At 37.2% G+C, this 22910-nt stretch overlaps 1 protein-coding gene across 3 annotated transcripts in view; it reads left to right on the top strand.

Annotated features, from left to right (window-relative positions):
* Gabrb1 (gamma-aminobutyric acid type A receptor beta1 subunit) overlaps positions 1–22910 on the top strand; it is a 441447-nt gene that overhangs the window by 183745 nt on the left and 234792 nt on the right. For all 3 annotated transcript variants that reach the window (XM_029545121.1, XM_029545120.1, XM_021210851.2), the window contains one exon: positions 430–650. In XM_029545121.1, coding sequence (XP_029400981.1) covers positions 430–650 — 221 coding nt within the window. The remainder of the gene's footprint in view (positions 1–429; positions 651–22910) is intronic.

The following is a 22910-nucleotide window of genomic DNA, read 5'->3' on the forward strand; positions in this document are numbered from 1 at the left end:
AGTTAAATAGAGCATTAGTCACTCAAAAGGTGTTGCACTTTGAAAATAGTCTCTTTTTCTGGACAACTTATTTAAAAATATCTTCAGTGGAACACAAGAAGGGACTCTAGATATCCACAATACCATATGCATACATTCTTTTTATAAGAGCTATTATTTCATTTCTTATTGGCATTTATGTATATGATGCTATATCAGAGAACATGTGTCCTATAGTACATATGTGTAGGTTAAAAGATAACTTTGTGAAGTTTGTCCTCATTTTTCACCTTTACATGAGTTTCAGAAAATGAACTCAGTCTTTCAGGTTTGTGCTGTAAGCATTTTTACTCTCTGAGCCTTCATGATGACCACACGTACTTGGATTCTCAGCCAAGGTCCTGAGATGCTGGTGATGGCAAAATTCCAATTTGGTTTCTTTTTTTACAGGATTATACACTCACCATGTATTTCCAGCAGTCTTGGAAGGACAAGAGGCTTTCATATTCTGGAATCCCATTAAATCTGACCCTTGACAACAGAGTAGCTGACCAACTCTGGGTACCAGACACCTACTTTCTCAATGACAAGAAATCATTTGTGCATGGGGTCACAGTGAAAAACCGAATGATCAGGCTGCATCCTGATGGAACTGTTCTCTATGGACTACGGTAAATACTTTCCTATTGCCTTGTTTTATGTTACTGCTTTATATTGTCTTTCTACAAGTAAGTAGAAGCAAGAGAAGTGAGGAGAACTACTTGTATATGTAGTTAAAGTTAATATCTTTTGATAGGAAAAATATTGGGGTCTATGTGAGCTCAATGTAGACAACTGCCCATCAAGTGTAGGTGAGAATTTCTTTCTGTACCATCAAATAAGAAACAAAGTAGTAAAATGTATTATTGTAAATAGATTTAAAGCTATGTCCATTTTAGACAATTGCATGATTATCTCAAAGCTAGCAGGACAGATCTAGAATAGAGTTTGAGTGTTGGATAAAATTAATTATGAAAGAAAACAAAACAGATCTTGAAGAAATTGGAAATTTTGGGATACTTTTGAGAAAAGTCACAGTGTCTTTATTTCCTTCATTTTTTATAATTTTGCATCTATATTTACATCTATAATTTATCCTAAACTATTTTTGAGACATTTTGCAAGAGCTACAGGTAGGGATTGTATTTTCTCTAGAGTTCTCTTGTTTATTTGGGGTCCATTTGTTGAAAATGAATTTTCATCATTGAATTGTGCTGATAACATTGAACAAATATTCATGGAGATTTTATACACTCAGATGTGACACACTTGGCTATTTATCCCTACACAGGGTCACCCTCTTTTAATGTAAGTGGCTTAGGGACAAGTCATGAATGCATAATGCATATGCCCCTTTCATCTTATATTTATATTTCAAGTTGTTTGAAATTTAATGATATTCTCAGGTTGCTATAAGATTTAGAATTTGTCTCATCTATCACAAGAAAGTGTACTATTTAGAAGTGCTGAGTCAACTGATTAGTATGGGAAGTACTGACATCATAAAATTATATATCTTTGCAACTCATCAAAGATATCTATTTATTTGGGCTATCTCTAACTTATATCAATTGCTTTCTGTATCACACTTTGTTATGTGTTTATGACTCACATAGAAAGATATTATTTTTGTCTTATATCAGCAATGTTTTATACCATGATGGGTTTTTCATTTTATTTTGCTTGTTAACTAAGTCATAAAGATATTATAAACATTTATAGAGGTCTATTATTACTCTTTATGTAACTGATGGCCTAATAATTAGAATTTTAAGCTATATTTCAAATTTTACTTCTACTTTTACAAAAAGAAATGTAACTAAATTGTGACTTACTTAAAGCTTTGCAATCACCTTGATAAGCCCTTTGAAAAGCAAAGAAACACTATGGAGTTTATCATCAATATTTTGCTGGAAAACAACATGTAGCCCTATGTTAAGGTATAGACCTTAAACAGATTTTGAAGTGGGTAAGGAAGTCTATCACATGAACGTATAAGAAGACTTTTCATTGGAGACATTTCCATGTGTACTATTTTGTGCAGTGATGTAAAATATGACATGAATGTAGAAGAGAAATAATAATGAAGGTCAAAGTCACAGTTTAGAGTTTCACTTCAAGGAATTTTAGAAATTATTGGCAGCCTCTATCTATGGGAATTGCATCAAGAAAGATAACACTGGACAATTATGGAGTTGAACACACTTTTTCTTTTGCAACCTGAAATGTTCTTTGGACGTGCTGTGGCTACTGCACAGATGTATTCATAGTCAACACAATCAAGCCAGTTGAAAAGTCCAACATGCAGTGCAGAGGAGCTCCTTAGACCGTAACCCTGGCTGAGAACTCCTGGTAGTTGACGGCTGCTGAAGGAAAGGTCACCAGGTTTATTGTTTGTTTGCTTAGTTTGTTGGTGGTTGGTTGGTTGGTTGGTTGGTTGGTTGGTTGGTTGGTTGGTTTTGTTTTGTTCTGGGTTTGTTTGGAAGTATGACCATCTATATATTCTTCAGGCCTCAGTAGGTGATTCCACAGCCATATAAATATATATGAAATTTTATAGGAAGGCATGGGGTCGGAAGACATGTGAAGGGTAGATATGATGAAGATGGATTATATAAATGTATTAAATTTTCAAATGAAAGTAGAAAAAGAAGAGAAAATTGACACAAAAAAAGGGTACCACCTATCTAAAGACCACCAAGAAGCAATAGCAGAATAAGAACCAAAATTCAAGTATCTTGCCTCTCAAATCTCTTTTTATCAATTCGAGTCCCATCCAAATATACTTAATAGTAAACACCTCCTTCCAAGTTATACATCACTGCCTTCTATTCTTCAGATACAAGCCAAACCCGTGTAGCTTTTAGTGTTTGAGCAGACAATGACCTTCCAAAGAGAAGCAAAAACTAAGCGTCCATTACATAAATTCTACTCTCTCTATGAAACCCTCTTCTTCCTTAAAGTACTCATCTCCATTCGAATAAGTCTATTTCCTTCTTTCCTTCTCTTCTGTCTTCTCTGGTGGATTTGATTGTTCTTTCACCAGAAGCTGTTACCATACTAGAGACCAAAATTGTAACAGAGACTGTGTGACATCTAAATCTAGAGGATAGAGGTTGGGCTTCATTGTCACAGTTTACAGATTGCTTGACCTTGAAAAAATAAGCAAATTTGACGAGCCTAAGTGGTATTATCTGTAGAAATGGTTTAACAGTCCCTAACTTATTATAGAAAAGATCTAATAAAGTAATTAGTATGAAATTGAGAACATAGTGTGCCCTAAGTCACAGTTCTCTAAACTGTGCTTCATTTGATACTGGAAACTTGTCTTCTGAGGTTGGCCCTCTAACTCCTGGGGCTACTAATGATTAGAACTGTGATGCAGTTGTTCAATTAAAAAAGCACTCACTGAGTGCTCCATATGGGTATCCATTTGCATTCTGACCCTGAGAATAGGTTTCTAGGACTCAGGAGGCTTCTCACTGAAGCATGTAACATCTGGAATGAGGAACCAAGAGACTTGCAGCTTAAGCAGTCGCTGTCCCCCTAGTCAGCATTTCCACTCCTCCAGCTTCTATCAAATTTCATCAGTCATCCTATCTATTAAATCCTGTTCACTTTAATTCCTCTGACATAACATTTCCTAGTTGTAAAACTGAAAACCTGCCTGCTTCTCATAAAAGCCTTTTAAAAGAATAGCTATCATTTATCATTCTTAAGCAGAAAGTCCTTACCATGTAACATATGTTTGGGCATCTTTAGGACTGTAAAGTACTTACTTTAAGTATGAGTAATTGAAATAATGATACTGACAGCTTTATCCATTTTCATAAGTCCAGCTAATAGTCATTATGAATGGGCTCATATATTAACAAGTAATTTTAACAGTGACAGGATTGATGTACCCACTTGCCCTTTAGCCAGCTTTTCTATAATTTTAAGACATTCTTAAAATAAATCAATTTTTCTGTAGTCAAATTCAATATGAAGTGCTATTTTTAAGTAATATGAAATTACAAGATTTGAAAACTATTCTGAGTCAGATTTTATGCCCAAGGTGTAGTGCCTTATTCTGTAAATACACTAACAGAAGGACATCTGAACTTGGATAATACTGAGTATCAAGACTAACATGCAACAGGTCCTTATGCCCTTTGCTCTTTAGTGGCCTCTGGTGTGACAAAAATGTATTATTTCAAGGGGTAACCCTGCCACCACAACTATCTCTTTTAAAATGGGAGCTGGTGCTTTACTTTATTACCATGAACTTCTTATCCTCTGAGTTGGTAAAACCATTCATTTTTCTGAACAAGTCCCTCAGTGTTATATATTGAGTTCTTAAAATTCTCTTCCTTTTCCTCTTTCTTTGCATTTCAGTCTGAGGAAGTTTTCTCTTCTCTCTAGGCTAATCTGTTAACAATAGCATTTAATCTTATCATGGAACAGTCTTGAGACACAGCACTTGCTTTTGCTTAAGTCACCAGACTTTTCTCTTTATTGATTCCTTCCCCTTAGCTTTCTATTTGAGTTCCGATCTTCTCACAACCTGGGTTTCCTTTTCTTTATCACCACGTACTCACAGTCACCCTCTGCAAGCCTCCTACCCATGCCTCTTACTTAAGCAGCTATGTCCTTAGTTACTACAGCCATTGACACTCTCTGCTCATTTCCATTAAATAACTTAATGATGACTGGACCTGGATTGGTGGTGTATCTTTTGTCTCTAGCATGTGCTGTAACAGTTATTCCAGGTTTGACCTGCTCATGGAATTGAACCATAGTAAGTATCTAAAACCCCAATCCAGCAAGCTTCAAGGAAAATTTTTAATTTGGTACCCAGTACCAGAATCTGAATGTTCTGCCTTTCTACCTTATACACTACTTATTTTGTATCATATGTTTTTCCTCCAAACCAGGAAATCTTCTTTGTCCCAGGTGATAACAAAACCATCAGCATCCTAATAAGTCATCACAAACTGCAAGACATATTCATCCCTGAGACCTAATCTGTTGCTTCTTACCTCTACCGTTTAACCAACTTCATAAACAATTGCTTCAACCTAAATTAACAGCTTCCCCCATTCTCTGTCAGTTCTTGGCCAATTTCCTTGCTCAATCTTCTTACACATTTATCAGTATCATTTTATCTTCCTACAGAACATGCTAAAAACCCCCCTGTCAAATCTGTTACTTCAAAGTTCAAACAAAATTGGTTTTAACTCTCTTTATGGAATCCAAGAACCTCTAGTTGTTTCTCTAAAGACTTCTAAGAAATTTCAAACTCAACTATGCACTGAATATTGAAAGAAAAATGTCTTCTGGAAATTATAACATAATGGGGCAGCATTATATACAATACAACTCTACTGTCTTAGTGAAAGGTCCCTCCTTTTCTATGTGAACCTCTCCTATTGTTGTGAAAATGGCTATCATCCCATCTTCTTTGCATAGTCTCACTGTTGTGTCTGTGTCCAGGATTCCCACCATGATAACTTTTTCATATTTTACTTCTTTATCTGGATAATCCCTGTCAAATTCCTTCCATGAAGATGACTACAGTCTCTGTAACCTAGAAGAAAACTCATTCCATACCCCATTATAATTTAATTTCACTAAGATGCCTGGGTTTGCAACTCTTTTATGACACTTTAACTTTTGGTGTCTTGAAGCTGATTAAGCTGTTTCTATAAACCAGATTGTTTAATTGTTGTTGAAAATATAAAAACTGCATTTCCCAGGTCTCTCTCAAACTAACTGATTGCCCAGAAAATGTTTGTAAAAGTGATATTAGTATGTGCAGAATGCACTTACCTGACTCACAGTTGCAATGTTTCTTTTATCTAAATGATGGCTTATAAGCAAAGAGTAATTATTGCTATTAGTGACCAGATGTAGTCAGTGTCTTATGCAAACACCATACAGATGGTTGCACACACTAGCTCTCTCCAAAGCCTATACATGTGGGGGCTAAAAACTGTGTTTGTTTTTTCCTTAAAAATGGCAGGCATAGAATGATTTAATTATGTAAAGACACTTAGTGGAGTACTTAACTTCCTAAGAACACCTCCCACTCCTTCTGTCTTCCTCTTTTAACTCTACCAGTGCTGTCCTTTTCTTAATTTACAGTACATATTCCTCTATTGTCTACCAAAAGAGTTCAGGGCCATATGAGATTAAGATTATGTGAGAGCTTCAGCAGACAAATGGATATCCCATTCACACGGTGAGACTCAATGTGTGTATACAGATGTGTACACATCTTGTGAGTAAGCTGTACATACCATATCATTTTAAGTAATGTTTATAGATATTCTAGCATATTTATCTATAACTATATAAACACACACACACACACACACACACACACACATATATATGAGACTATACTATAATTCCACACTTCACTTGTTACTCCACTTACATTGCTATATTTAGCTGTTGCTTCAGGCCTATGAGCTACACATTTTAAGAAGCTAACTCTATAAATATCAGTATAGGAAGACCCAAAATATCCAATCTCATTATTTATTTTTACCTTTTAAAAATATTTTATATGTGGTGGTATTTTTCCTGCATATGTATGTATTTATGCCTTACATGCATGTCTGGTGTCTGTGAACGGCAGAAAATAGTGTTGGAGCATCAGAGACTAGGGTTTAGCTGAAGCAGCCATGCTCTACCCACTAGGAAATCCTTCTAGCTCTTATTTGTTCTTTTTAAAAAGTAGGCCAAAGAGAATACATACTGTATTTGATTAATGTATTCTCAAAAAATACATATTTCATTTAATTAATGTATTGAAAAAAATCTTTGTAGATTCCTGGTTCCTATTTAATGCCTTTAGTAATAATAACTTGTTGGAACCAGGTTGTTTTTGTCCTTTTACCTCCCTGTTGTGTTTTATCTTGGCTTAATAGGATTTTGATTCATTGTTTGTGGTATTGTAGTTGGGCACGGACACTTCATCAGTTGTATAGTCTACTTATACCAAGAGACTAAAGCCTAGCTACTAGGAGGTTACAGGGCTACCATATCAGAGATCCATAAACTGTATCACTTCCACAACAGAATTTTATTGACTCATAACTTGGGGCTTGGAACCATCAGTATCTTGGTGGAGCTGGCTTCTTCTGAGAGCTGAGAGAAATGGTATTTTACTTGAGCCTTCTATCCTTGTGTACAGTGCTGACATCTCCAAGTCTCCTCACAGTCTTTCTATTTGTTTAAGTGTCCGAATTTCTCCCTTCATTAGGGTGCCAGTCATTCAAATTAGGGACCTTCCCAACAACCTTGCTTGAACTCTAACTCTATAAAAATTTCATACTTGATACAGTTTTATTCTGGAGTTAGAGCTTCAATACATGAATGTGGGGATAGATAATCCTAAAATACCAATGATTTTAGTTACCCTGATAGTTGTTTTGTCTCAATCAACTTCCAAATTACAAAATAGCAACAGTACATTTTCCCATCTTCATTTATTAGCTAGATCATTCTCTAAAGAAGTTTCCCTCATCAACCATTGCCTATCTCAAGGTGTACTCCGTGGAATATCAATAGAATCTAAGGGCCTTTATTCACAGTTGGGAAAAGGGTAGATGGAAATTAGTGAAATGCTGCAGCAGCAATGTAACACTGTAATAAGAAAATATGCACAACCCAGGAAGTGAACATAAACTCAAGTTATCAGAACTGAGAGATAAGTCTTTGTCCAGGAGATGACTTGTCTTCTGGTGTCAGGGCTATCATTGTGTCCCCTCCTCGTACTAGGAAGGAATTTACTAGAAATTATCACCCTCGATAAGTTTATTGTCTTAGAAGAGCAGGACCAATTGTTTTCTGATCCTTGGAAGGTTTTACTCTAACAAGTTCTTTCCCTAACATTTCCCAGTGTGCCCTGAGGTCCACCATTTGATCTTAGTTAATGTGTTTGTATACAGTTAGGAAGTCTGGGTTGTGACAGGTGTCTCTTGGAGTCCACTGTGGCTGTTATTTCAAATTCTAAGTTTTTTTTTTAAATCTTTTTAGACAATTGTATCCTTTAAATTATGCTACTAAGTTCTTTGGACCTGAATAGTATTAAAGCTTCTTTAACCTCTAAAGCAGAAATTTATTCCCTAGTGCAGAAATGGGAAAGATTCCAACTATGCATTGATATTTCTCTTATTTAGAATGTAAGGCATTAAAGTACATTTTGAATTTTAATATAATCTTTCTTTTTCCTAGAAAATATTTAAATGATAACTAATTTACCTGCTATATATATATATATATATATATATATATATATATCATACTTGAGTATATACAACATATATATGTCTGTGTATATCTGTATATGTGCATATGTATATGTGTGTAAATTAGGATACAATGTAGCTTGTAGGTGAATTAGTAAGTATTAATTTCATTTTAATTGATTTCATTTGATTAAGCTATAATTTTTCTATATTTTGTAATTTTTAATTTTTGAGATTATAAAATAATTACATCATCTACCTCTTTCCTTCTTCCTTCCTTTCAAACCCTCCCACAGGACACTCCTTACCATCTTTCAAATTCATGGTCTCTTTTGTCATTATATATGTGTGTGTGTGTGTGTGTGTGTGTGTGTGTGTGTGTGTGTGTGTGTTTCTAAACACATATGTACAACTGGCTCATTTTGCATAATGTTACTCCTATGTGTGTTTTCAGAGTTGACCATTTGGTATCTGATGACCAATTAGTGTACTCTTTCCCAGAGAAGACTATTTATCATATTCTCAGCACTCATTAGCTGCCTGTGGTTCTTTGTGTAACATTGAGACTTCCTGGACTCCCCACCTCTACCATTTCTTTTCATTTGGGCTTGTATATTGTTGTCCTTGCTCAGCTCATATTTAGGCAATCACTTTGGTGAGACCTTATGGGTGAAGCTTCTGCCATTCCTAGGAAACACAATCTCACATGAGCCAGCCTGGGCTCATGCCACTGCTAAAGCACAGCTCCGTCCTGAGTATGTCAGCCTAGTTGTGTAGGCACAACACAGCATCTGAGCTAATAAGTAATGATAATAACAGAAATAGTGGACCAGCCTGGTCTACACAATAAAGTCTGGGTGGGGCTCTCTGCTGAAAGACACAGCCACTTCCAAACAACAGGCTGGGATTCAAAATGATACTTTTTTTCCCTTAAAAGTACTATATAGGTTTTTGCTTAATAATAATTATGAATGTGCTTTGTAATTTAAAAAATAAATACACATCCATAGTAGATTTATATATGAAGAGAAGAGAGATATAGAAATGTAGGAAATTAGACAAATAGGTGATTACTGAATCTACTCTTAAACCAAAAAATAATTTATAGGCATAACCTTACATTGGTAAAGATCTTTATATATTTTGATGCAGAATTGAAGTTATATTTTCTTACATTGGTACAGAATTTTGTATATTGATGCAGGTTTGTTTTCATTGGTTTAAATCTTTGTATATTGATACATTTAAGATTAATTTGTTATAACACATTTGCATGTTTCAACTCTTGTATAGGTATTATGCCTATATAACTCATTTAATAATAAAAGGTTTAGTCCCAGTCCTTTTAATAGCTGCTATTACAACTGTTTAGGATAATTAAGTAATGCAAGTTAATAGTCAATCAATCAAACTCATGATCAAGTTAGATTATAATCTTGATTACTCCAAAATATACATCCTGTTGCTTGTTCAGATGTACTATTAATAGATAGATGGTCTTCAAAAGCCTCAGAGACTCACAGCACACATTTAAAATTATTTCATTTTTAAAAGAACTTTTGATTATGAGGCAGGTCTGCTCCTAACAGTAGCCCCATTCCACTTCAAAGAAGATGCTGGACCTCAATTGAGAGATGGCTAGATGGCTTCACTTGTGGTAAGCTAGCCACTGAGGGAAAAAAAAAAAAAAAAGACCTAATTTCATCAGCGGACTAAACGCTGTCCAAAAAGGTTGAGTGGACACAGGGAACTCAACTACCAAGCTCTGCCAAGATAGCATAAGCAAGTCCTTCATAATTCCTGCTTCACGGAAGAGCTGCCAGATATACTGAGTGGGCCAGAGGCTGAAGATAAATGCTCCAACATTATAGAGAATAGTGGAAACTGTCCAGGTGGTCAGCTGTAGCATGAAATACTACAAAAGGCACCCACACTACCACCTTCATGGCACCCGTGGACAGGCTAGCCTGTTCTCAGCCCAGCAGACTTTCCGACTCAGAGCTCTGAAATCTCTCTACTCAGCTCCCTAAGTTCCCAAGGTGGACCATTCCCATATACCCCATGCTTCCAAATTCCTGTTGCTGGCTGAGGTGCCCTGCCACCGTACCTTTCTCTGGAACTCAGCTGAGTTGCTGTGTGAAGGAAAACACCACACAATCTTAGTTTAGAATCAACAGGCAACGCAATCACTGGGCACAGTAACTAGCATACTAATTTAGTAAGCTATTTAAATTATAAATCCTCCTCTAGGTCACGGCAGATTCACCACCTAAGCCAGGGGCTTCTGGCTACCTACATTGTTACTCCATGCTCTCTCCCAACCAAAAGAAAGCATCTTTCTCCTGCCTCTCCTCTTCCTATCTATGACCAGGAAGTCCTGCCTCTTCGCCCAGTGATTGGTCCTTTGAAATCTTTATTCATTAGGGGAAGGTTATGCCTCAGTCAGCTGGCTCTTTCGGTTCTGTAGTGCTTGGACACTGCATTCCTATATTTCCTGAATACTGAAGTAATATTTTTACCTTCTCAGGTCTCTGTTGGGGATGAAGATTCTATACCAATAGTATTAGTATAAGCTTAAATTATTTAGGATTTAAGAGGATATTCTAACTCTAAGAAGATGATTTTAGGTTGATAATGCAATTTAGGATAGAAATTGATTTAGATACAGAACTCTAAACTCACCAAGATAAAATACATAATAGAATACTTTCTTTGAAGCTGCCAAATATAAACAGACTGGACTTTTCAAATGTAACTTTTAACTAACACTTTTTATAATTGTTTCATAATTGTTCCTACTGTGTGTTGTTTATTATTATAAGAGAAAAAGCCTTTTTAATTAGACAAAAAAGGAGACATGCTGAGGTTTTGTCTTTTGCTACGTATTATAATGCCAAATACTGGCTCCCAAGGCCTGGTTGCTCCCAGGTAGAGAATCTACACATACAGGAGTGATACTATGTAACATTGTCCTCCAAGTTATCAAAGACTGGTGAATAAAGATGCCTACAGACTATATGTGGTCAGAAGAGAGATAGGTGGGTGTGGGTTCCCAGGCTTTGGGTCTGAGGAGAGACTATGAGGAGGAGAAGGGAGAAGAAAGTGGAGAAAGGAGATGTCACGGGCTAAATGAGACATAAAAACACAGCCATGAGGGCTGACTAATTGAAGCTAAGAACTGCCCAGATGAAACATGGCAAGTTATTATTTGGAATTATTGATAGAGAAGTAGATACCAATAGCATAGAGGGTAGATACCTGCCCAGCTCTAGTACATTAAAGGCTTATTAGAAATATAAAAGTTGTGTGTTTTATTTGGGAACTGAATGATAAGTAGGATAGAAACTCCAATTTGCGATTAAATATTTACTACCACAGTTCTCCGTTACAAGTTTGCCCCTAGATACGAACATTTTCATTTGTTTGATATTTCTCTTCTGGTGTTACACAATATAATAATGTGGTCATTAATTTCCTTACTTTGGAAGGTATCACAGTATATCAACTCCCGTTTGCTCCCGCCATTTTTGCAAAATGCCTAGAAACATTGAGAACAAGGTGAAACCTGTCTTCTCATTTCACCATTTGTGTTCTTCATGAAACCCCATTGATATTCTACATACATCACTCCTTAAAGAGCATTTGTATTTGTGTTTCTATGTGCAGTCACCTATTGTTTTCCATTACAGAATCAAGAAGAGTTACAGAAGGTACGCAGAATACACAGAAATAGCTCTCTCAAGGTTGTGATCATTTTCAAATGTACAAAATTTTGTTAGGTCCTCCAACACAGAGTAATGAGTCCATATTTGAAAAAGAATTCTCTGAAATTCGGGTATCAGAAATGAGGTCATTGCTTACCAGAAACCTGTGGCCTTGTGTGAGCCTTGAGAACTCAGCTACTGTATTTATACTGCTAGCTCTACTTCAAATTGATTTCTTTTGTGTTCTTGGCTGTTCGTGACCACAGGTTATGTGTGAGAATAAAATCAATGACTACACTTTTATTGACTGTAAAAGAAAAATAGTTTCTCACATTCCCTTGGAGAATCATCTTATCTTGCCTTAGTCTTTATGATGAAGCAACTGGAGAGCAGAGGCAATCACCTTGGTAACAAAGATCCGAAAACATAAAAATGCATGGATGCATTGATTTCTATAGCAGTTTGGAGGTCCTTGCTGTTTCATATTGTCTTTCTGTGTTGCTGTGGACCCTGAAAACTGTCCTCTCTCCTAAGACTTGGCCCACACAGAGCAGTTATGATGACATTAAAGGGCTCTCAGCAGCTGGCAAGGAGCTCTATGTGCACACACGAAGCAACAACATTGAAGAATTGAGAACAGGGACTGGATAGGTGGGCTGATGTGGGGTCTGCTGAGGACCGACTGATATTGGCAAATGTACTTTGTAAGAGAAAAAAAAACTTGTAGTTTTGAGTTGAAGAAAAAGAAAATAGACCACACATAAACAACAGGTAGATCAGTTTATTGGAAAGAATGGATAGAGACGTTCCTTGCCGTTCCTAATAAAGAGAAGGCCTGGAATGTCTCTCATTGTTTAGTGATCTTATATATTATAACTTCATCAGCGAAACACAGGAAGAGCTATTTGAAATGGTTTGCAACGAAAGCACTACTATTTTTGCCTAAGTTTTTATTTTTAATGAATAAGTAACTATATTAAAAAGTTATGATTAAATGAGGTTTCTTAGGGTCTTCTTTCCCATAAATATATCATTGTGACTAATTTACATACTTTATAAGCCATTTATATAATAATGCAGTTAGTATAACTTTTGTGTGACCATGTGGTTTGTGAAAGTGTCATTATGATTAATGCTCTGTAATTAATATACAATATTAAAAACAAACAGTGACCAGACAATATTTTAAAATATATCTCAAATTCACAGGCTTGGTTAAGGATCCTGTGAGAGAATACCAACTGTGAACTGTAAGAATGAAGAAAATGATGACAAAAATGAAGAAGGAAGAGAAGGTTGTAGGCAAGGCAGAAGGAAGGAATGAGAGGAGAGGGAGATAGAACAGGAGAGGGATGCTCTGTGTATGTATCAGAGACAGGTAAAGTTTAGCTCCTTATATTATAACTGTGAGAGGGTTTATGAGGTTTTGTAACCATGTGTTGAAATCTTTCCTATAGAGTGATTATTTTTAAGCATGTGTGTTTGTGTGTGTGTGTGTGTGTGTGTGTGTGTATGTGTTAGAGCTGTATTATTCCCGGCACCTGATACATGATACATGAGACTGTGAGCTACCCAACATGGGTTCTGAGAGCTGAACTTGAGTCCTCCACAAGAACAACATACACTCTTAGCCTCTAAGATAACTTTCTAGCCCCTTGTGTGAAATCTTTCAAACAGTTTTCTCCAAAACCCTTAACTTTTCCATGAGGCTCCATTACAAAATTCACTTTCATGATTTCTTCCCAATTATGAGTCATCTATAAGTATTGACTCATTATTACTTGCATGCGCGTATATAGGAATACATACACATATTTTAATGTAATTGTATTTCCTTTGTATTTGGATAGCTTATTTTTATGTAGACATTGATTTAATTAAAAATTAAAATGATTTGTTTATAATATTTCTTTTTTGTAGAGTTGAAATAACTGTATTATGATTACATTAGGAATAAATAGATTAATGGCAGCAAAAATAACAATATCCAATAACATATATTAAGCATGAAAGGAATATTCACTTACCTCATATAAGACATATGATATGTGCATTATGCTTAGATAACAAACATATGCTGTTCACATGCTCGTAGCACTGAAAGAAAGACTTAGTTTCTTTTTGTAAACTATTTGAAACACCAGGCTAAAGCTATGCTCCCTTCAGGGTTGTGCTGTAGCTCTCCGATTGTGAGGTGATTGCCTGAGGAGCCAGTTTCACTGCACTGTGATTTAACGTCTAGTTTCCTATATCAAATGGAAGCCATAGGGTACCTCTAAAATATAAAATTCTAATGCAGATTTTTATATGAGATATAATACTATACCTGGGATGTCATTTCCTATTTTCAAGTACTACAAAACCATAATGTCCAGACATGGAAGCTTTATATTTTGCATCCGTAGCTTGTGGATGTTTTCATCATCTCATGGCTGTCATGGAAGCAGTCATTCATTTATATTAGACTAAAACAGAGATGCCACAAAGGACCTCTGGAAGGTTATATACTGTAAAGATGCAAGAAAAATATCCTTTAAGATAAGAGTTTGATTTGCTGAAGGGACCCTGATATAGCGGCCTCTTGTGAGGCTATGCCAGTGCCTGGTAAACACAGAAGTGGATGCTCACAGTCAGCTATTGGATAGAACACAGGGCCCCCAATGGAGGAGCTAGAGAAAGTACCCAAGGAGCTGAAGGGGTCTGCAACCCTATAGGTGGAACAACAATATGAACTAACCAGTACCCCCTGAGCTCATGTCTCTAGCTGAATATGTAGCAGAAGATGGCCTATTCAGCCATCATTGGGAAGAGTAAACTTTATATGACCCAACATATTCAGCCATCATTGGTCTTGTAAACTTTATATGACACAACATAGGGGAACACCAGGGCCAGGAAGTGGGAGTTGGTAGGTAGGGGAGCAGGGGCGGCGGGAGGATATAGGGAACTTTCAGGATAGCATTTGAAATTTAAATAAAGAAAATATCTAATAAAAAAAAAGATAAGAATTTGAGCTGACTCACTTTTTCAAATCCACTCAAATATTCTGATCGGTTGGCAGGAATCATTACAGGACCTAGCATTGCCTTGGTGCGTGTAAGAGAAGTAATGGGGAACTCAGATCCACATTTACTGGAATGAGTGCCTGTTCCTCAGGGTAGTTCAGCCCACAGAAGATTGGAGAGAATAAAAATGTTTTCCTGGGTAACTCCCCCTTTTCAGTCTCTGCTGGGGAACACGGAATGCTGTGTTCAGATAGTGTGCTCAGAAGCCAGAGCATAGAGAGTCACAGTGAAGAACAAACAACTCGGCACACACTGAATCAGGAGGTATGCTTCTTTCCACCTCCTAGGGGAAAAAGTGTGCTTTACCTTTCTCACATTGTTTTCTTATTTTTAATGAAGATAAGATCCAACATCGAAAAAAATCTGCCGTGAACTGGAGCTGAACGAGTTTACTAACCCATTACTTTCTAATTGCAAAGACGTGACTTGCTTGTTTTCAGTGTATTTGAGGAGGAGCAGGAAGATGTAGAAATGGCAAATAGTTAGCCTGTATGGCTTTTTCTTTAAGGCAGATACACCCAAATCCAGATCGCCATTCTGTGTATCCTGCAGGAAGCTACTGACCAACTTCTCTACATGGATGTCTACAGACATTGTAAAAAAAAAAAAAAAAAAAAAAAAAAAAAAACACATCCACAAAGAGAGCTCCTTAGCTTCTACCTCAGAAGCATTTCCCACAGTTTTCTGTTCCTTCCGTTCTTTTTTAAAATTTAACCCTTCTAACCTACCAGGTGTCCATGGTATTTGTTTCACAAACTGGGGTCGAACCATGAACAAGTGCGTTGTTTTCTCTTCTGATGATAGACAGTAAGAGTATCTGATGGCATGAGCTGATGAAGGATCAGAAAAGATAGAGAGCAAATGAAGTCCAAATGCCTAGCCACAAGGACAGACCCTAAGACCTAGAGTAAGAAAGCAGGAGGACAATGACCTAAAGTAGGAGGGAGGCCAGAGAAGCATGGTGTCCTGAGTAAAGAAGGTGTGTCACAGAAGTGGGCCTGATCAGCCATGTGAGGTCTGGCCATTACATCAAGTTATTAAAATACTGATAAACTGACCACCAAATGTAATAGTGCAAGGGTTTGGGGGACGTTGATTGGGTGGGACTGGGTGTGATGGCCATGCAAACTATGAAATGAAACAGAAGGGAAGTGAAATAGTAGCATACTGATGTACTGAAAAGATATGCCAGAGAAGGACAATTTTGTGAGCTGTGAGATGGGAAAAATATGGATCCAGGTCTCTAAGAAGGTGAAAAAGTACCAGATCTACTACAAAAATGGTTGAGCCTTAGCCAGAACCATGGAAAGCAAAGCTCATTCATCACACCGGAAGAGAAAACAAAATCTCCAGACATAAGCACATAGAGACAAAGTCTAGCTGGAGGCAGCATTTAATTACCAGAATAACTCATTAAGAAAAGTGGTCCTGTTTCCCCCTTCTTAAGATGGGTAAACCAAGGCAGCACTATCCATTTAGATAACTTTCTTAGAACAGCATGGTTGAATCAAAGCCATCCAGAATCCAAAATTAAAGAAATCTGCAATAATGGCCTGAATGTCTGCACACAATTGTTCTGATAGAAATGTAGCATCGTCAGTAGTTCATTTCCATCCAGACTGTCTTCTCAGACTTGGATAACACAATGAATGATAACCCTGGCAATGTAGTAAGCAGTGAATGGAGCATGGCTGGGTTGGCATAGGACTGGGCACGTTGCTCCTATGGAGCAGAGATTACAAAACTCAGAGATTTAGCTTTACAACTTGTGTGGCCACAGATGAGATGCCGATATAGTCACTTGAGTTTGATGATGGTTTCATTTATTTACAAATCCCTCTCCTGTTACCCTAACCCTCCTTGGGTACCATCTCACCCTGAGACATCCAGCCCTAGCGGGACTACGCACATCCTTGTCCCACTGAGGCACAACTAGGCCATCCAGTTAGGGGATCTTTATCCAATGGCAGAAGAATCAGGGATAGCTTCCAATCAGTTGTTAGAAGACCTACATGAAGACCAAGTTGTCTACCTACTCCAAATGTGTAGGGGGTCTCTGTTCAGTTCCTCTATGTTCTTTGTAACCCACTGTTTTTGCTGTGTCTGACAGTTGAGTGTTCAGTCCAAAACCAGATATTTAAACAATCTCCTCTATGGTTCAGAGAACATTACAGAAGAAGGGGGAGTGGAAATATTAAAAGCCTGGAGGAGATAGAAATGACCACAAAATGCAAAAGGCATGGCTTTACTATGAGCTCATAGCAGTTGTAGTTGCTTACACTGGTCCTGAATAATATTTGGCCTGTCAATAGCTCATTGTAGATGAGAGAGGGGCTCATTAACCTTTCCCTGGTGAACTATTGGTTATTGGTAGGTTCTGTGAGACAATCATTGTCTTTAGATATTTATTTATATATTATTTTATATGTATGAGTGTATTTCTTAATGTATGTATTTCTACATGCATTGCTGGTACCCACAGCAGCCAGAAAAGGGGCTTGGATCTCCTGGAGCTAGTGTTAAAGTGGTTGTGACCCACAAGGTAAGTTCAGATAACTGAACCTGACTCTCTCCAAGAGCAACAAGTATTCTTAACCATATCTCTAGCCCATACTCCTTTTTTTTTCTTTTTGAGAAATAGTTTCACTAGGTAGTCCAAGCTGTCCTTGACCTAACCTGATATTTTAGGCATGTTCTACAATGTCTAAGATAGCCATGGTATTAAATATTCCATTAAAACACACATGAACTATAAAAAGAAATAGGAAAGGTGAGAAGCAGAGAATATATAACAGTTCATCTGAAATACTGAAAGTGTGTTACTTCAAGGAAGCCAGAGCCTTACAGTATGTTGAGATTCAACGCGAGAAACTTTTGAGCAACATGTCAGCTAATGAGAAAAACGTTCACTCCAAAATCTTCTGCTATCTAACTTTTAAAAACTAAAACTAATGCTTATGCAGTGACTCTACAGAGCTAGGTAAATTGCTGGAAAAGAAAAGGAAACAAACAAAAAACAAAGCCTGAAGCGTCACCACCTAACTGTGCCATGTCTTGTCACCACCTAACTGTGCNGTCACCACCTAACTGTGCCATGTCTTGTCACCACCTAACTGTGCTATGCCTTGAGCTACTCCTTCTCCTTGACTCTTGATTTACTTATTTTGAAAGCAGGGTTGGGCACTGCCATCTTTAAGATCTTAGAAGAATGATTGCATATGAAATAAGAACAGTGGTTTTGTTCATTGAAGGTTTCTCATCTTCATTCTCACACCAGCCCAGCGTCAACTCTTAACTTTATGACAACTATATGACCTTGCATAGATCAGTCTGTCTATGCCACAATTTCTTAAATAAAATCAAGACTCAGCCAAAAATAAAAAAATACATACTTTTAGAGACCATTTAATTGAGAAAGGGGAATTTAAAATCAGTAGCAAATTCCCTGTCCTCTAGTGAGCACTCAATGGTGGCTCTGACTATTCTTTGAATTTACTGGGTGGGTTGAGGGTCCATTCTTTAACGTGTGGTCCCACTTCCTGGGGTGGTTCGGTGGCTTTTGGTTAAATGGAAGGCCCTTTCATGGCCCATATAGAGTCACTTGGATTACCTTTGATGATATCAGCTGCTATGTCTTAGAATCTTTCCAGGTTTGCTCCAACTACACAATGAAGAGGAATTTCCTTCTCTCCTATGCTCCAGGTTTTTGTTGTTAGATTAGGGGGTCCAGAGGAGAGTGCAGCCATTGTGCAGGCACAGGAAGCTCTGCTATTGCTCATTATTTTCAAGTATTATGTACTTTCATCTTTTGTGTCACTGGATAATTCTGTACCAAAGAAAAAACTGTATGTGCCTAAAATACAAAGTCATCTTTATTCACCCCCATAGAAAAAGGGCAGTGAAGAATGCCATTTTTAGAGAAAGATAAAAATGTCTTTAAAGATTAGCCTCTTTTCTCTCTTTTATCTAGAGCTACACATGCCAAATGTGATGTGCAGAGATTTCATTTCTGCTAAGAAGCTTAAGGAAATTGGGAGTCATGGTTGAGCACAGCATTTATAGTTGAATGTAGAAAAAAATACAATATAATGAGATACTTTGTTCCAGGTCTTCCTTTCATGTTCTGCTTTTATCTCCACCCTTATTATCTGCAGTATTCAAAATGCTGCTCCTTCATGACTCTGAGAATAATCAGCCATACTTACGTCACTTACAGTATTACTCTCACATTGCTATGACCAGAATACCTGACAAAAAATAACTAAATGAAGATAGTTATATTTTGGCTCATGGTTTCAAAAGTTTTAATCATCAAGGTAGATGGTGTGTGTACTAAAAAACCAATCTACCCCACAGCAAAGATAGTCCTGAGAAAAAAGAGAAGTGGCTAGAAATAATAAACCTTCAAAAATACCCACCATGGCCCATTATCCCACATCCCCAAGATTCCAGTCTCCCAAAAAAGGCTCTGCTATCTGGCGATCCATTATCCGAAGCATGGACTTGAGGAAAACACAGTATAGTCAAGACCTAATGTTCTGCCCCTGGTACCCCAAAGGACTATGTCTATCTTGTAACACAAAATACGCTTAGTCCAACTTCCAAAGGTCTGTGGTCTCTGTAGTCACAATATTGTCCAAAGGTCTAAATCCAGAACTTCTTCTGAGACTTAGGGCCTAACGATGAGCCCTGAAAAATCAAAAGTCATTTCAAGCTTTCACTGTACATTGCTAGAGAGTAAACATTTTCTTTCCAAAAGAGGAAACGGGATCACAGAAAGGGAGAGGGTGACCAACGCAAGAACAAAAGCAAATCAGGAGAGACAAGAAATTCCACAACTGCTCCTCTTGCTTTTGGATACGTGTGATTGTATTATATGTGCTCCAGCAATCTTAGTCACTCCCACTCCTGTCCCTTTTGCTGTTTGAACCCTGTGTAGTTTATCTCTTAGGTTGGATCCACTTGTGATCTGAGATTTTCATCACATATATATCATGTTCTTATCCTCCAACACCCTGGGTTCTGATTTCTATGGTGTTTACAATTTATCCTTATAAACTTATCTATCACCTTCTCGTGCATTGCCTGCTGGGACTCTACCCTTCCTTCACATGGACTTTCCTGAAACCTCTTCCACAGCACTAAAGAGATGGCTCAGCAGTTAAGAGCTGTTAAAAAGACCTGGGTTCAATTCCCAACAGCCATATACTGGCACACAACTATCTGCAAGTCCAGTTCCAGGGGATTCAACTACCTCTTCTGGCCGCCATAGGCACCACACTTTGAACATGGTGCACATATATACGTGCAGGTAAAGCACTCATATACATAAAATAAAAATAAATTAAAAATAAACAACACTTCTGCATGACCAATCATACAAGTCCCTGATTTTCGGGCATTCTGAATGCCTGTAAAACCAGCCCAGAGATTATATCAAGGTCTTTGTGCATCATGTGCAGCAAACATTAGACCATGTTATGGTTTCTAAATGTATATACTTTTCAACCTAAATATTTCCCTATATACCTACATGCATGAAGACTATGCTGAATGTAGACTGTGTTCTCTGGTCAAGTGTAAATCTTGTAAAAGTATCTACAGTTTTAAAGTCTGGAGCCTGCAAAGTGTGGAGCTCACTAATTCCTGGAATGACTTTACGATATCTTCCTATTAACTAGTATAAAGTGCTTTGCTTTTGTTTCTTTAACAATTATGGTTCTTATTTCTGTGCCTTAAACATGTTTCTTTGGGGGCCATAGAGTAAAATTTTTACATCTTAAAATATTTGAAGGATGTTTTCATTTTTATGTCATAGCTATGAGTATTTTGCTTGCATGTATGTCTGCACACCATGTGTAAGCAGTATCTCTGGAAGCCAGAGAGGGCTTTGGAATCCTCTGGAACTAGAGTTATAGACAGTTGTGAAACACCACGAGTTCTTGGAACTGAATCCAAGCCCTCTGCAAAAGAAGGAAGTGCTATTAACTGTCAAGTTATCTTTCCACCCCCTTCCCCTTTTCCATTTTCTAACTCGACTTTTTACTAATGAGTCCCACTGTGAATCTGGTTAAAAGCAGACAGAAGTAACCACACCATAACCTGAGTTCTATGTTGTCTTCAAATTTTCTAGGCCAAAATAATGACTCAAGTGAGTCTTTTCAGTTGAACCTCACTCATGTTTTCAGGATGAACAAAGCTCTGGAAGACTCCTTGCCAGAATTTAATATGAATGGACTTCAGTATAGCTACCCATATCATCCTTGCTCCCATCTGAAATCTCATGAGTATAACCTCTTGTCTACATTCAAGACCTGAACAGCAAGTAAAAGACAATATACCCTCCAAACACCTGTGATCTTGTACCTCAAGCCAAGCTTCACATTCAAAATACCTACCATTTCCCAAGGAACTATAACCAGTTGAAGGCAAGTGAGCCTTTAGAGGACAGTTCAGATTCAAGCAAGAACATTTACTTTGGTTAGAAAATGATGAGTTAGTCGTTTTCAATACCTCTGTAGAGAAAAATATAATAATGCCAAAATAATTAGTCTCTGTGCTATATTCTAAAGATCACAAGCAATGCCCAGTAAAGTGGGTTGTCAGTGGAATAAGCATGGTCAATTCCATCATACTTCGCCATGACTTCTGCTTTCCATAATTCCAAATATGTATTGGAAAAACCCATTCATGTGATCAATAATCTGAGCCATGACGCTGCTTCCTGACTTTTCTCATTTCCTGATTTTATTAGAGAAATAAAATGCTGGTAGTAAGGTTCAATACGCCTAGACTTAGAACTACTGTATACGCACTAGAACTTTGAGGTTCATCAATAAAAATAAGGCGATAGGTTAAAGCTTAGAAACTAGGGGCATGTCGGTGTTGAATTAACCAGAATCACTGATGAGCTCCTAGAGCATGCCAAGATATTGCATGTTGAATATGAATTGTTCTCTACATCCTCATAGAATGTAGGTTGGTGCCTAGCTCGTGGAACTATTTTAAGATTCTGAAAACATTAGATGTGGTGCCTAATGAGAATGCTGGCACTGGGGTTGTGTCTTTCATTGTTATACCTGTCCCCTGGTCCCATTTTATCTTCTTCCTATCTTCCATGTTATAAAGAACTTTCTTTATTGTATACCATCTTTCCTTTCAAAAATATAGACACAGAAACCGTAGAACAAACTGGCAGTCGAAATGCTGCTCTAGGCCTAAGCCACAAGTGACCAAAACTAACACGTTTTTAAGTAAGGTCATTGGAACGACGATGAGAAATATGTGTAAAGCTATTAAAACAAAGCATTATAGATAATTTGTCCTTATGAGAAGCTTCAATTGATGTAATTATTCTTATGATTGCTATTACCTCAAGGGTAAAATTTCATCGTATTTGTTTTCTCTTTGTGTTTGCTAAGTCTTACTTATTAGCTCATCTTCCAAGTGAGATTTCTCTTGTGGGCATACTACTGGGTTGTAATCACTTCACAGCAGGACAGGTCAGCAGAAGCTTAAGCTCCAAACAAGAGGAGATGCAGCTATGTGCATTTCTTATTCATGTGTTCTTGAACCAAGGCTCCAAATGTTGCTGGACCTGCCAACTTTTTACCCTTTCCTTGCACTTATGTTAAGGCAGAGTATGGTGCATGCCAAAGCAGGGTAGTTGCTTTCTATAAAGGAAACCTGGAGAGCATTATGTGTATGATTTGAGCTATACTGCTGTTCAGTATGACTAGAGATACAGGTAATTACATTGAAGATGAATAACTGAATTGCATTAGCAGTTATGAGAATTTGATCATGGGAACATAAAAGATATTACCTAGAATATCCTAAAAATATCATGAGAGAGATTTTTGGTGTTCTCTCTCTCTCTCTCT

This window comes from Mus pahari, chromosome 13 (genome assembly GCF_900095145.1).
Source record: "Mus pahari chromosome 13, PAHARI_EIJ_v1.1, whole genome shotgun sequence".
Classification (NCBI taxonomy): domain Eukaryota; kingdom Metazoa; phylum Chordata; class Mammalia; order Rodentia; family Muridae; genus Mus; species Mus pahari.